At 55.2% G+C, this 13234-nt stretch overlaps 1 protein-coding gene across 1 annotated transcript; it reads right to left on the bottom strand.

Annotated features, from left to right (window-relative positions):
* Positions 1-712: 712 nt before the first annotated feature.
* GHRHR (growth hormone releasing hormone receptor) lies at positions 713-11794 on the bottom strand. The gene is made up of 13 exons (XM_019726200.2): positions 11612-11794; positions 10872-10974; positions 10639-10746; positions 9790-9887; positions 8599-8696; positions 7714-7846; positions 6135-6288; positions 5843-5903; positions 5199-5268; positions 4320-4411; positions 3626-3755; positions 2926-2967; positions 713-1130 (listed from the first exon to the last, which is right to left on the bottom strand). Exons 1-13 carry the CDS (start codon positions 11666-11668, stop codon positions 1005-1007), a joined length of 1272 nt encoding a protein of 423 aa, XP_019581759.2. The 5' UTR covers positions 11669-11794; the 3' UTR covers positions 713-1004.
* Positions 11795-13234: the final 1440 nt, after the last annotated feature.

The raw sequence follows: 13234 nt of genomic DNA, 5'->3' as shown, positions 1-13234 counted from the left end.
TGAGCTGTCACTTGACACCCCTTTGACTAGCAAACATTCAAAAGCTGGGTAACGCCAAGTGTTGGCGGAGCTGCTGGTGAGACGGCAGGCTTTGCAGGCTTTCTGGAGCGCAATCTGGCATGACTCTGCCAGGTTAAGAAAAAGCCTAACTGGTGACCAGGCACTTCTAACTCCTGGGTATGTGTCCCGGAGAGACGCTCATTCACAGGTCTGTGAGGGGACCGGCACGTTATTGTTCACCTAGAGGGAGGAGGAGACAGCATGGGTCACAGGTGGGCAGTGACACCATGTGGCACCATGTAGCTTTCAAAACAAGGGACCAGATGAGAGCACGGCAACACCGGGCATCTCTTAAAAGCACACTGCTGAGGGAAAGGTGTTAGAAGTAGGATGTGAGACGCATAACTGACAGCAGTTATGCAAATTAAAGCCAGAGACACAAAACACTCCATATTTTTCAAGAACACACAGAAACACAAATATTCACATTAAACACTTTGGAATATTTGCCTGTGGAAGAAGGGGAATGAGAGTGGAGGTGGAGACAAAAAGAATCAATATTTACAATAAATTGAACAAGAAGATCTTTGCACAGACAAATGATGGTGACGCCACGTGAGCTGAGGAATGCTACCCGCCCTCTGCACCAGAGGTCCGAATACAGGCTGCTGATCCCTCCGCATGGGGGTGTAGGTATTCACTCACACGGGTATCTATTCGTGTACAGGTTTATTGGGTCCTCTGGCCTTGGGCCATGGCCCAGATGCCAGGAGGAGGGACATGAAACCAAGAAGTCAGAATTAGACACACAGGGACCTAAGGGAAAAGAATCAGGGACAGTACAGGGAAGAAGGGCTGTCCCTGCCCAGGGCTGGGAAGCCCCTTGGGTGGAGGCGTGAACTGACGGCTCCCAGGGGACGCTGGTCCCACTCCCCTGGAGGGTGGTGGACCCGTCGTAGCTGCCCAAGTTCAGGTGTGGACTTCAGTCGCCTGATGTGGCCAGCTTAGCACACAGATGTCAGCACCTTGGCCCTCGAGCGGGAAGGCATTGTCCACTTGGCACGGGTCCTCCGGGCTGGCAGAAGCTCAGGGTCATGGCCGTGCCATCTCCGTGAGATCTCAGTCCTCACCTCCAGGGACAAGGGGGGAAAATGTTAGACGGCTCCCACCACCACTGCTTTACTCAACCCCAGGGGGCCTGAGAGTGCAGGGAGAGCGCGTGGAAAGGAAACAGAGTCAGGGGCTCCTGGGCCCGCAGAAGCCATGGTGGGCCACGGCCGCTGCTAAGTACTGCCTCTGGAGGACACATGTCCTCCTTCCTGTGAGGATTTCTGGCCACTCCCTTTGCTCCTCTCTCTGTCTTTTAGCACTGCCTTTGTCGGGGCCCAGTTAAAGACATTTCTTGGGTTTCTGGCCTGGCAACTATTCTGTCCTCCCTGAATAAGTTAGACTATCCCCTGCTCTGGGGTTCAGCCCTTCCGCTGGCCAGTGAGCTGACTTGTGGCTACTGGGGACCCATCCAGAGGACATGACCTAAACTCTGTCTCAGCAGCTGTAGTTGAGGGGACTGAGAGAAACTGAAAGAAAAGCAGCTTGGGAAGTGGGGAAGTGTGTGTGTGTGTGTGGGGGGGGGGAATGTCTGTATCTTCATGTCTCCAAGGGGCTGTCGGGGGCACAGGGAGCTGAGAGGATGTGACCTTCCTGACAGAGGTGACCTCAGGCTGTGGTGAAAGACAAAAGGGAGACAGATCTCTGTTCAATATAAAGGTGAGCTGACAACAGAAAGAGGTATTCATAGGTAGTAAGCTCCCCATCACCAGAAGTATGTAACTATCTGGTCCCCAACAGTTCTTCCTGGGCCAGAGCCCTTCACAACTCTCTGTGAAGTCCCCTTTCCTAGGCCCCACCTGCCTCAGCCAGGGCTGTTCCTTGCCCCTCCCAGCGTCCCCAGGGTCCATCAGCCACTACACACAGATACTGCAGTCCTACATCTGCACTCGAACACCAGATAAGGCTTTGTGAGACTCAGAGAGGCTGGAGTGGGAATGAAGAGTGTCAGACGGTGGGGAGCCAGTCAGACTTAGAGATGGCAGGTGAGTGAGGGGAGATCAGCGCTCCACAGCTGGGGGCCAGGCCCATGCACCTAGGTCTCCAGCAGAACCCAGAGCGCACTGCAAATCCGTGGCCACCAGAGGGAGCCATGACATCGCACACAGCACAGGGCAGGTCTGTCAGGAACACTGAGCTCAATTCTCCCACCTCTCCCCACCAAGCAAGTCTTTCCTAAGGAAAAAACACGCGGTGTCTTCTGGGTGGGGTGTTTAAATTGGCTCTTCTCCCATCTTCCCATATTTCTACATGGGCATCGGCACCATCTTGCCCATCTATTCTGTGCATGTCCACCTCTGCCTGGGTCGTTCTTTTCATGTGTCTGTCTCCCAGGTGCCCTGCCTCCGTGCCCTTGGCTCTGCTGTCCAACATCCTGCCTGATTCTGCATCCAACTCTATTTTCCTAGGTCCCTGTACGGCTCCCTCTGACTTTCTTGGTTCCTCTTTCTCTCCTGGAGCTGGCTTATCCCCTCGCCATCTCCCCCTTTTGTTCAATTGTAGGAAAACAGAATTGAGAGATCCCTTTAGCCCACCTTTAGATCCCTCTTCTGATCCTGAAAGGTTTTCTACACCCCTGCTGAATGGACAGTAAACTTGGCCCAGCCCAGCCCAGAGGAGGGATGGATAAAAACATGTTTACAGGGAGCATGCAGGTTCAGCTTGATCCAGGAGATCAGGACAGATTCCCACAAAGGATTGCAGGAGTCAAGGTTTGGCCTGAGCTGGGATTTACAGGGCCTGGGCAGGAGATAGGGGGCCTTAGGACTTGTGGAAGGGAAGGCTCAATGAGTAAGAATAGCCCGGAGAGTCACATACCTCTTGGTTGAGGAAGCAATACAGGTTGGCAACGACGAAGCCCTGTGGGGCCAAAGAGAAAGGACACCATCAGAATACCTGGCCCTGGCCTCAAGGTGTCCACAGTCTTTCTACTACTTCTCCCCTTCCCACTCCCAGGTTATGGCTTGAGCCAGGCCTTTGAGAAAAGGGGAAGTTAAGATGCATTCGTCACTTACTATGTGCCAGGCACATTGTCTCATGTAATCGTCATTGCAAGCCTTCTGAGTCTGTGCTCTTGACCCTATTTCTCTGATTTTCTTTATTTGTGCATCTCCCAGTATTGAGCACAGAGCCTGGCATATAATAGATGCTGAGTAAATGTTGAATAGGTGGAAGGAAGGAAGGAAGGAAGGAAGGAAGGAAGGAAGGAAGGAAGGAAGGAAGGGAAGGGAGGGAAGGAGGATAGGTGGGTGGATAGATGAATGAATAGATGGGTAGGTAGATGGATAAGTAGATAGGTACAGGGTAGTTGAATAAATAGGGAGATGAATGGACGGAAGTTGGACAGAGGAGTAGACAGTTGAATGAATACATAGATGAGTGGCTGAAAGGCAGAATCACCAGCTGTGGAGTGCTGCCCTCCCCTCCCACCAGCATGAGGTCTACCGAACCTGTGGGCAGCAGCCCCTCCCACCTGCCCAAGGACTCAAAAGGAAGGCGCGTCTGTGGGGGCCTTCACCTGAAAGGAGCCCAGTCCCAGCTCCAGTGGGAGGCGAATGCCCAGGCCAGCACTATCAGGCAGGAAGTTGAAGATGATGTAGTGAATTCCAAACAGTGGGATCAGGAGAAGAGTTGACTTGGAGAGACGCCTGCCGGAGAAGACAAGCCCCAGGCTGCCGAGGCTGGAATTTGAAACGCTTATCTTCCCAAGGCTTACTTTCCCTTCCCACCAGCTCCACCTATCAATTCTGCACACCAGCCACCCTGGGGAACTCCATCTTTCCCACATGCACCCAGGGCTCCTTATTTTGGGCCCCTGGCTCCTGCTTCTCCCTGTACTGAATGCTCTTGTCTCAATTTATCCCAGTCAAAGCCTATGCATCTTTCAAAGTCTAGTTCAAAGACCACTTCCTCCAGAAAGTCTTCCCTGACCATACCCCACCCCACCCCACCCACATCTAGGAAGAATCTCCCTCCACAGTCTCCCATAGAAATCGATCCCAGCCCTCCTCAGCCTCTGGCCTAGTATGTGGCTATGGGGAGGCTCCACCCTTCCCATGCTGTGTCCCTGGAGGGCAGGGACCAGTCCTCTTCTCTCTCCAGGATCTTGGGGAGGAGCACGGGTCAGGATCCCAGGATCGTGAATGGGTGATTGTGAGTGAAACCAGACCACACTGACTCCGGCTCCCAGCGCCCCCAAGACGCAGTATTACCAGTACTGAGACTGCGTGTGGAGGCTGCCCTGAGCTGGCTCCAGTTTCCTCAGCAGGATGCGAATGATATTGAGAAAAAGCCCAAAGTTTACCTGCAAATAGAGGTGCAGGAAGGCAAGAGGCAAGGGTCAGGGGGTGGCCCTGGTGGCCAGGGGTGGGGTCTCTTTGGGAACTAGAAATCCCAAATCCTTGAGACACAGGGTTGTTCAGGTGGATGGATATACAGATCGTTGCTCTAGAACTTGTAGCCCGAAGACTGGGAGGCCCTAAGTTTAAACTTCGGAGGGCAGGGGCTCGGGGTCCCCCTCGCTCTTCAGTCCTAGGATCAAGTGCGGGAGGTCAGGCCTTGCCATCCTGCCTCCAGCACCTCCAAGGGCTTTTCGGGCACAACACAGGCGGCCTTCACTTTGCATGATTGCTGAACTGGGGAAGTGGGTGCATTCACCCAGGGCACGCAAACCAGTCCTGGCCACTCTTTGCATGGGAGAAGGTGGTGGGTTTCAGCTGCAACACTCCTTCCATTCCCTCCCCCCACCCCCACCCCCTCCACCCCTCCAGCCCCGACACCCTCCTCCTCCCCACCTCCTGGCTTTCACTGCAGTAGCAAATGAGCTGCAACCAGGGCACCAGATTCATCCAAACTCTGAGCTAAAAGGGGCCTGAGCGCTGATGGAGAACCCCCCCCACCCCCACCCCCGGTTTTACCAATGGCATATTCAGGTCCAGAGAGGGCCTCACAGGGAATCTGTGGCAGAACCAGGCTGGAACCCAGTTGTCCTAAATACTAGCCTGGAGTCGTGTTTCCTATGTGTATGGTCCCTGGGTGGACCCAAGGAGGTTGGCTGAATAAAACAGAGAACACTGGTCCCAGGGACTCACCCCAACAGAGAGGACGATGGGCCCTTTGATGATCCACCAGTAGGGGGAGCTGTTGTCCAGGTCCCAGCACCTACGGAGAAGATAATCCAGGGCTGAAGCTGGTGCCAGGAATGCAGCAGCTGGAAAGCCTTTTTCCGCAGTAATGCATGCACCTCCCTCCTCCCCTCTTTCCACCTCCTGGCCTCCTGGCTGCTCTCTGTGTCACTGGAGCCTTCCAGCTGCCCCCCACTTCTCATGCAGACTATCTTGTCTCTCAGCCAGTTAGGCCCCTTTTAAAGGGATGCCCTCCTCCACGTTGGGCTCACACGTTCTCTCCACCTAGATGGATGAACTTCTCGAACATCAGTCTGCTTGCTGCCTTCTTGCTGGCCCCAACACTTCTCCCATTCCACGAGGCCCCCACTTACAGCCACCTCCCACCTCTCCCGGAGCCTCAAAGCTCTAAGAATCTGAGTCCCCCTTCCCTCCCGGGCTCCTGCTCCTCTGTCCTGTCCACGGACGGCCTCCCCACCTCCCACACGCCCGCCCAGCCTGGGAGTTCCTCCTCCTCTGCCCAGCCTGGAGAGCAGCCCTGTTGCTTGACTGTCCAGGCCACTCCCCACGGGCCCTCAGACGGGTGTGATGAGGCCATCGCCCAGACTCACGCAACGTCCTCGAAGGCCAACTTGCAACCCACCCACGTGACAGTGAAGAGCAGAGGAAGCCCTGTGGGGGTACAGAGGAGACATGAGTGAGGGGTCTACACCCTCAGCCTGGAGACCTGCCCCTACCTCCCACTACCACTGCCAGCCACGCAGCACACAGTGAAGGCGGGACCAGGCCCCATTCCCCAATACTTGTTGTTGGTCTATAGGCCATCTTTCCCCTCTCTGGGCTCTAGGTCCTCATCAGCCCTCCACCTCACCCACAGTGCGGAAACCAGCCCTCTGCGCTCACCCCAGCCAGCGAGAACCAGCCACCAGAAGGCTCTCCTCATGCTGGGCGACGTGGAAGCCAAGAGGCAGGTCAGGTAGACAGCTTCTGCCAACAGCCAGCTGAAGTTGGTCATGGTGGCGAAGTGGGAGGTGGCCACAGAGACCTTGCACAGTACCTGTGGGCCAGGGACTGGGTGCTTCAGAGCTGGGACACTGGAGCCCCACCCAAGTCTCCCTATCCCTCTCAGGCCCCCTCCACCTTGGCTGTCCCAGAGGGGATGCAGTAATATACTGGGGTGGTTAAGAGCACAGAAATGGAATCTGGACAGCCTGGGTTCAAATTCACCATCTATTAGCTAGGTCACCTCCCCCACACCTTAGCTTTTCATCTGTAAAAGGAAAACTTCCAATACGAATCTCGTGGTCTCATCATAAGGACTAACTGGAAACTCTGTGTATGAATTACTATTGTTTTCACTTTCAGACCACCCTTCCTGAGCTCAAGTCAATCCCTAGAGCTGTAGATGTGGAAAACCATTTATTCATGAACGGCTCCATCCTGCAAGCATACATGCATGCACCCCACACACTCACTCATTCCTGCATGACTCGCTCATCTGTCAGCACCACCTCTGAGCTCAGGCTCGGTCCCAATCCCACTACTAAGCAGCTGATGACATTGTCAATTGTCCCTCATCTACAAACGGGACTAAAATGAAAATATATGTAGAAAATAAAAGGTGATAATATACACAAAGCGTTTAGTGTAATGCCTGGCATGTAAGTCATATATACATAATATATATGTGTGTATATATATAATTACTTTCAAAATTAATTAAGGCCATCTGTGGGTCGATTCATTCATTTTTCTGTTCACTTCCAGCACCGTTTCAGAGTACCTGGCCAGGACTGAGCCTCCACCACCTGCCCAACTTCCTTTTATTTTCCGTCTACTCTCGTTCTCCTGTCTCTCCAGCCCCATGTTGACGTCCCTGTTTCTTAGACACGCCCCGGGTGCTCCTGTGTGTGAGTTCGTTCACCCTGGTCCCTCCATTTGCAATGCCTTTCCTCCCCCTCTCTTCCCATCGTTGCTGCCCACCAGCTCCAAAGCCATCTCCTCCCTGAAGCCTCTCTCGTTCCCTCCCAGCCCTCAGCTCCCTCCACTTGGTAGTCCCATAATCTGGTGCCTTCTGTCCTCTAGGAGGGAAGGGCCCATCTCTGCCCAGCCCCTCACATACCCGCCCTCAGCCACAGACAGGTGACTGCTCAGATGAGTGATACAATGAAGAGGCTGGGTGGTGTGAAATGTGGTCGAGGCTGGACTAGGGAATGGAAATGGAAACGCTGAATATGGCGTGGATAGTAGACTATGGAAACGACATGGATTTGCACCATAGTTCAGGAAATAGCATGAGGACTTAGGACCTGACCCCAGAGAGAGGTAGGCAGGGGGAGGGCGAGTTCTTGTGCTGTACTTGGCAGTGCTGGGGCCCCGGGTCAGCCCACAGGACTGAGCAGCCTCAGGCAGGTGCCTCTAGGTCTCTAAGCCAGCCTCTTTCCCCCCACCTACTCCAGCGCCCCCCAACCATGGCTGTTACAGTGGAGAAGCTGCAGTGGTCCGTGTTCTCGCCGTGGAACAGCATGGCGTCCTTCAGGAACACAGCTCCCGCCTTGAGGATAAAGGTGGTAAACAGCTGGGTGTGGATGTAGTTCCGGGGGCAGTGGAGCCTCCTGGAGGGGGAAGGGAGGGATGAAGCAAAGGGGGTGAGGTGGGAGAGGGGCTTCTGGTGTGCCTATGGCAGGTGTGGAAAGGCTGAACAGGGTAGCAGGTGAGCTGGCTTGGACTGACGTGGATCAGATTGGGCTGACCTTGAGGCTTCAGTTTGAGCCTTGCAGGACAGCTGACCAACCACTGCCCTGGGCTCAGTGAAGATGAGGGGACAGAGAACCCTAGCCCCTGACTTCAGGGAGCTCATAGTCTGGGGGACAAGGACAGAAGTGGCAGGGTACAGCGCAGGGGAGCCCTCTGCTGACCAGGGAGATGAGGTGCATCCCTACGGACAGAGAACAGCACAGGTCAGGTGGTGGGGCTCAGACCCTGAAGTCTGGGGGAGGGTGGGGCTTAAGAGGGCCAGTGGCCAAAGGGTCGGAACGGTCATGAAGGGCTCCACAGAAGAGGCAAAGAGGTTTCTCAGAAGAGGGTGGGAACTGGGCTTTGAGTTTGGACAGGTATAAATACACTGAGAAGAAAGGAGGCAGACTTTGCAAGCAGATGGAATAAGTTCCACATGAGCAAAGGTGAAGAGGCGGGAGTGAGTCCTGGGGTGTGGAAGGATGGGCCTACCCATGGGAAAAGAAAAGTTAGAAGTGGCCGTGGCACCTAGATCTGGGAACCCTGGAATAACCAGGCAAGGAACTGGGCTTGAAGCTGTGGACACAGGGAGGCAGCAAAGGTACTTGTGAGGGTGATAAAGATGGCGGACCTGAGAGCAACCAGGATGGCGATGGCCACCAGCAGGGCCACGACAGAGACACTATGGCCCAGGGTGTAGATGGTCTTCACCGTGGAGAAGTAGGATTTCTGGGAAGGGTGGAGATGGAGAAAGTCTCAGTAACTGAGCATTTGGGGAAAGGGAGGCTTCACAGTCTACAAGGTGAGGCTCTCTGTTCTACCCTGAAACTGCCCATCTCAGGCTGGGGTGTCCGTGGGGGCCACGGCAAGCTCCTTCCGTGAGCTGAAGTGTTTGTTTTCAGCCTGTCCTCCACCTAACCTCCTGGTGACAGGGAGCGAGACACTTCACTGCCTCTGCTGCTCTGGGGTTGGGGAGAGGCAGCAGCAGAAACTCCGCATCCATGGGGAAAGACAGGACCTCAGGAGGAAACGGGGCTTGTTTATTGATATCCAACTTGCTCACCACGACGTCCCCAAAGAAAGGGGACAGCCGGCAACAACCACAGGGAAAAGCTCATTCCACGACCAAGTGTTTGGATCAATCAAAGTCCAGCCTGGACCGTGAAGGTGGAGATGTGGGGCGCAGGCTGAGGGATGGGGGCAGGGGCCCAGCTCCCCTGAGGGACACAGGGAATCCGAGCCCCTGTCTGACTCAGTCTTTTCACCTGAAAAAAGGGTCAGATTCATGCTTTACCTGAGGCTGAGGGGAAAGAGATATGAGATTAAGGGCATGTAAGCAAGCCCTGCTCAGTTTGGAGGTGTGGGGTGTGCCGGCTATAATAGGGGTCACTGCGACCACTTCTGAGCAGCAGTTTTCCTCACTTGCCTACATCACAGCCATACACACTGCTCCACAGACAGGAAGAGAGGGAAGGAGCTTGCCCAGGAGCACAGGGAACATTTATTTCCCTGGAACCACCCCAAACTCTTGGCCCTGGAGATGTGGGCACAGAGAGGGTATGCCAAGGAGATGGTCACCAGCACATCCCCCAGCCTGCCCTCTGCCTTCCCTCCCGCCTAGCAACGCTCCCAGCTATCACCCTTGAACAGATTAGCAAAAGACCCCTCTCTCTTCCAGACACTGCCATCTTCTGGAAATCTGCTGCAGTTGATATTCCAACGTGCTGCTACAATGGGAATGGCTGGTCCTACAGTTGTGAGGTCCACCACCCCCACAAACCTCCATGGCGAGCCTTCCTGCAAGACACCAGGAGCCTCTTACCTCCTCGGTCAGCAGCTCCAAGGGCACAGGGCAGGCCACAGGGTAAGGTGGGAAGGGCTCAGACCAGCCTGCGATCGTGCAATCCCGCTGCACAGCCCCTGGGAGGCAAGTGGAGGTGGGGAGCAGAGATCTGGTCACAGCCCCTGCCCTCTCCCCAGAAGGGATGGGGAGCCATGGGCCATGAGTGACCCTGGCAGGCTGCACACACAGCCCCTCCAGGCAGCAGAGAGAGGAGCCTTCTCTGTAGAGGCCTGGGTTCCAGATCCAGCCTGCCTGGGACACGTTCTGAAGCCTTTCTCTCTGGCCTCAGAGTCACCATCTTTAAAGGGAGAGGACCATTCCTTTGAGAGCCAGAGTAGTGAGTTGGGCCCCCAGCATCCTAACAGCCGGGGGGAGAAAGGAAGCCCCCCTGCTCCTGGAGGGACTGTCCACCGCAGCTTCCCAGGCCAGGGAGGGGCGGCAGAGCGATGTGTTCCTTTCCGCCCTCCTCCCACTAGGCAACTGGTAGAATCTTAGCGGTCAGACAGGCTCTGCCCGCTCCACCCCACAGCCAGCCCTCCTGTTACCGTCCAGAAAACATGTACTTGTGCCAGGCCTGGGGTCCAGCACTTTTGCTGGCTCACTAATCCTCCCCACCTGTGAAGTGAATGAGCGTGTTCCCCCCCCAGGTCATAGGTCATGAAGCTGAGTTTGACTGACTTGCCCAAGGTCACACCCAAAGAGAGGACATTGTTGAAACCCAGGTCTGCCTCCCCCCACCCCCAAGCCAGGGTTGTGTCTGCCGTATCCCGGCATCACCAGATGAAACCACCTCCCCCGCCCACTCACCACCACACCCCAAACCCTCACCTGGCTCTGAGCTGAAGTGAGAGAAGAAATCCGGGCAGGGGAGAGTCACCCCCTCACCAGAGCCTGCCATCGGCCAGCACAGCAGCCCATCCCAGGTCCTGGGGCAGCCTGGACACAGAGATGGGAGCAGTGCAGACTCAGCCCGGGGACAGGCCCGTCCAACATCCTAAGAGAGGAGCCTGGAAGAGATAAAGGAACCCAAGGAGCCAGCTCCTCCCTCCCAAGCCCCGTACCCAGGGTGGCGTTGGGTACCCCCTCTGCTGCCTGCAGACACGCACGCTCATCCTCCCTCAACTGGGTGATGACGTCACACTCCGGGTGCACGTGGCCCAAGACCTGCAGAAAAGTGAACAGGGTGAGCCAAGCCAGTGGGTGCTCCTTCCGGGTTCTCTGGTCCAAACGACCTGAGGACAGAGACAGCCAGATTTGTTTCTGTGTGCCTGCTGGTAAGCACAGGGCCTGGTTCACGGCACGGGCAGGTGGGCTCGATGGAAGGAGGGAGGGAGGGAGGGAGGGAGGAAGAAAGGATGGGGGGGAAGAAGAGAGAGAGAGGGAGAGAGAGAGGGAAGGAGGGAGGGAGGAAGGAAGGAAAGATGGAGGTCAGATGGAAGTATCCCTTTTTCATCTCTTGGAAGTAATTTCTAAGACACATTAAACAAAAGTCTTCAGAAGATCTCATGGAAGAAACAGAGGAAGGGAAGGGAAGGAGAGAGAAGGGAAGAGGAAGGAAGGGGAAGGGAGGAGAGGGGAGGAGAGGGGAGGGGAGGGGAGAGGAGGGAAGGGAAGGGGAAGGGAGGGAAGAGCCATGGGATTTAGGAGTTCTCCAAGCCACAGCCTGCTGCCTTCTTGGGAGACTCCTGCTCTGGGAAGGGCAGTGGGGACCCCAGCAGGCTCCATCTGGACCCCCGTATGGCCCATGACTCCCAGATCTGGAGCCTAGTGAGAGGCAGGAGGGTCTGAGCTGGCTACTCACAATTGGTAATGAGCTCAGAAAGCAGAGTCTGTAGGCAGCCCATGCCCTGCTGTCCATGGTGGGGGCTCAGCAGTGGCTCCCGCAGTCAGCTCACTGAGCCCCGGCTTTCTTCTCTCTCCTTCCTAGGTGGTTGTTTGCATAGGCAGGAGCCAGCAAAGGGGACAGAACCAGCTGAATATTCACCAGGATTGCAGGACGCTGTGCACAGCTCAGGCCCAGTCCTGGTGTGGGACTCCATGTCCCCAGGGGGGAGGGGCTAAATCCCCCTACTTCCATCCACTCTGTCAGTCAGCCTGTGTGTGTATCCTGATAGTAGGGGCCCCGGGAGTTGACAGCCCCAGGACACTTCTTGCCCCAGTAGGTCATATTCTTAACCATTTTCTTCTCTAAGCCCAGCCCCTGCTGGTCCACACTGGAGAGAGCCCCTCAAAATGAAGGTGGCTCAGAGAAGAAGACTGAGACCTGGGCCCGTCCTCAGGGAGCCCCCGGTTTGGTTGGTGAGCTCAGCTTTGTCCCAGGGCTAGAGGATGGGCTCAGGGCTGTGGGGACCCAGCGGGAGTGGGTATAGGGTATCAGTGGGGGCTGGATTGGAGAATAAGCCTAGGAAAGGACGCATGGTTACAGGGCACCCGCGTGGGCTGGCCAGGAAGGTGTCATATCAGCAGGACGTCATTTCTTTCCCTCACAAGGACAGCAGCCTGGATGGCGAGGTGAAGTGTGCAGATAGCTCGGCTCTGGCCTTGGGGTTGGGGGGGGGGGGGAGGTTGGTCAAAGTCTCTCCAGAAGTCCTGGGGGAAAACAGGGGAAATTGAGGCTCAACAGGAGGCTTTCAAGGGGATTCACGGCACTGGCCATTCTGAATGGAGCAAGAAAACTTATCTGTTGTCACGAGCAAAAATGGGAGAACTTTCACAGCCACTCAAATTGTTTTCAACATTCGTTGCCTGATCATTTTTGTTGTAGTTTTAGACTTTAAAATGCGGAATCCCAATTGGCCGAGCTAAAGACCGCGTTCTACTTTAGCTTGGATCTTGTCCAGCATGTTGAGATTCAAAAGCACATTTTAGTGCTGCAGCACCTGGGAGGTCCTGGCATTTGGACGCAGGTCTGCATTCCCAGAGCTGGCTGGACTGGACACCGGTGACACCAGACATGTTTACAGCTGATGCAAATCATGAATGATGAAGGCCCCTCGCCCCTGCCACCTCTGGATTAAGGATAAAACATCAACAGGGTTGTATCTTTGCATTTGTATTCATCAGCAACAAGGTGTTGGAGAAAAACATATTGAAAAGAAAACATGAACCAGCCCAAAGCCCAGACCCCCCTGCCCTCCCACAGGTGGTGGCATGTGCTCCCTGGGGCACAGTGTGAGCAGCCGGTACACGGACTGAGTGCAGCATTTTTCAGGTTGGGACACGCTCCTCCGTGGCAGGCCGAGTGAGGACTTGCAGTTGGGACAGCAGAGCAGAGTAGGTGACTTCGAGGGAAAGCTAGATACACCCTGTGCCCTGCCCTTCAGTTAGAAAGAAGCAACAGCCCAAGGACCAATATGACCACTAATCACTGTGGATAATTGGTGTCCGTGTCATTAGCATTAATGATGGTTAATCATTGATATTG

This window comes from Rhinolophus sinicus, linkage group LG09 (genome assembly GCF_036562045.2).
Source record: "Rhinolophus sinicus isolate RSC01 linkage group LG09, ASM3656204v1, whole genome shotgun sequence".
NCBI classification, from domain to species: domain Eukaryota; kingdom Metazoa; phylum Chordata; class Mammalia; order Chiroptera; family Rhinolophidae; genus Rhinolophus; species Rhinolophus sinicus.
Note: the sequence above shows the minus strand (reverse complement) of the source record. Positions and strands in the feature narration are given on the sequence as shown.

Bases quoted from the DNA above. Each gene is read 5' to 3' on its own strand.
- GHRHR (XM_019726200.2), bottom strand. From the start codon at position 11,668: ATGGACAGCAGGGCATGGGCTGCCTACAGACTCTGCTTTCTGAGCTCA. The intron at 10,975-11,611 runs GTGAGTAGCCAG...ACTTTTCTGCAG, and splicing joins TTCTGAGCTCATTACCAATT to GTCTTGGGCCACGTGCACCC. The intron at 4,412-5,198 runs GTGAGTCCCTGG...CTCTATTTGCAG, and splicing joins CCATCGTCCTCTCTGTTGGG to GTAAACTTTGGGCTTTTTCT.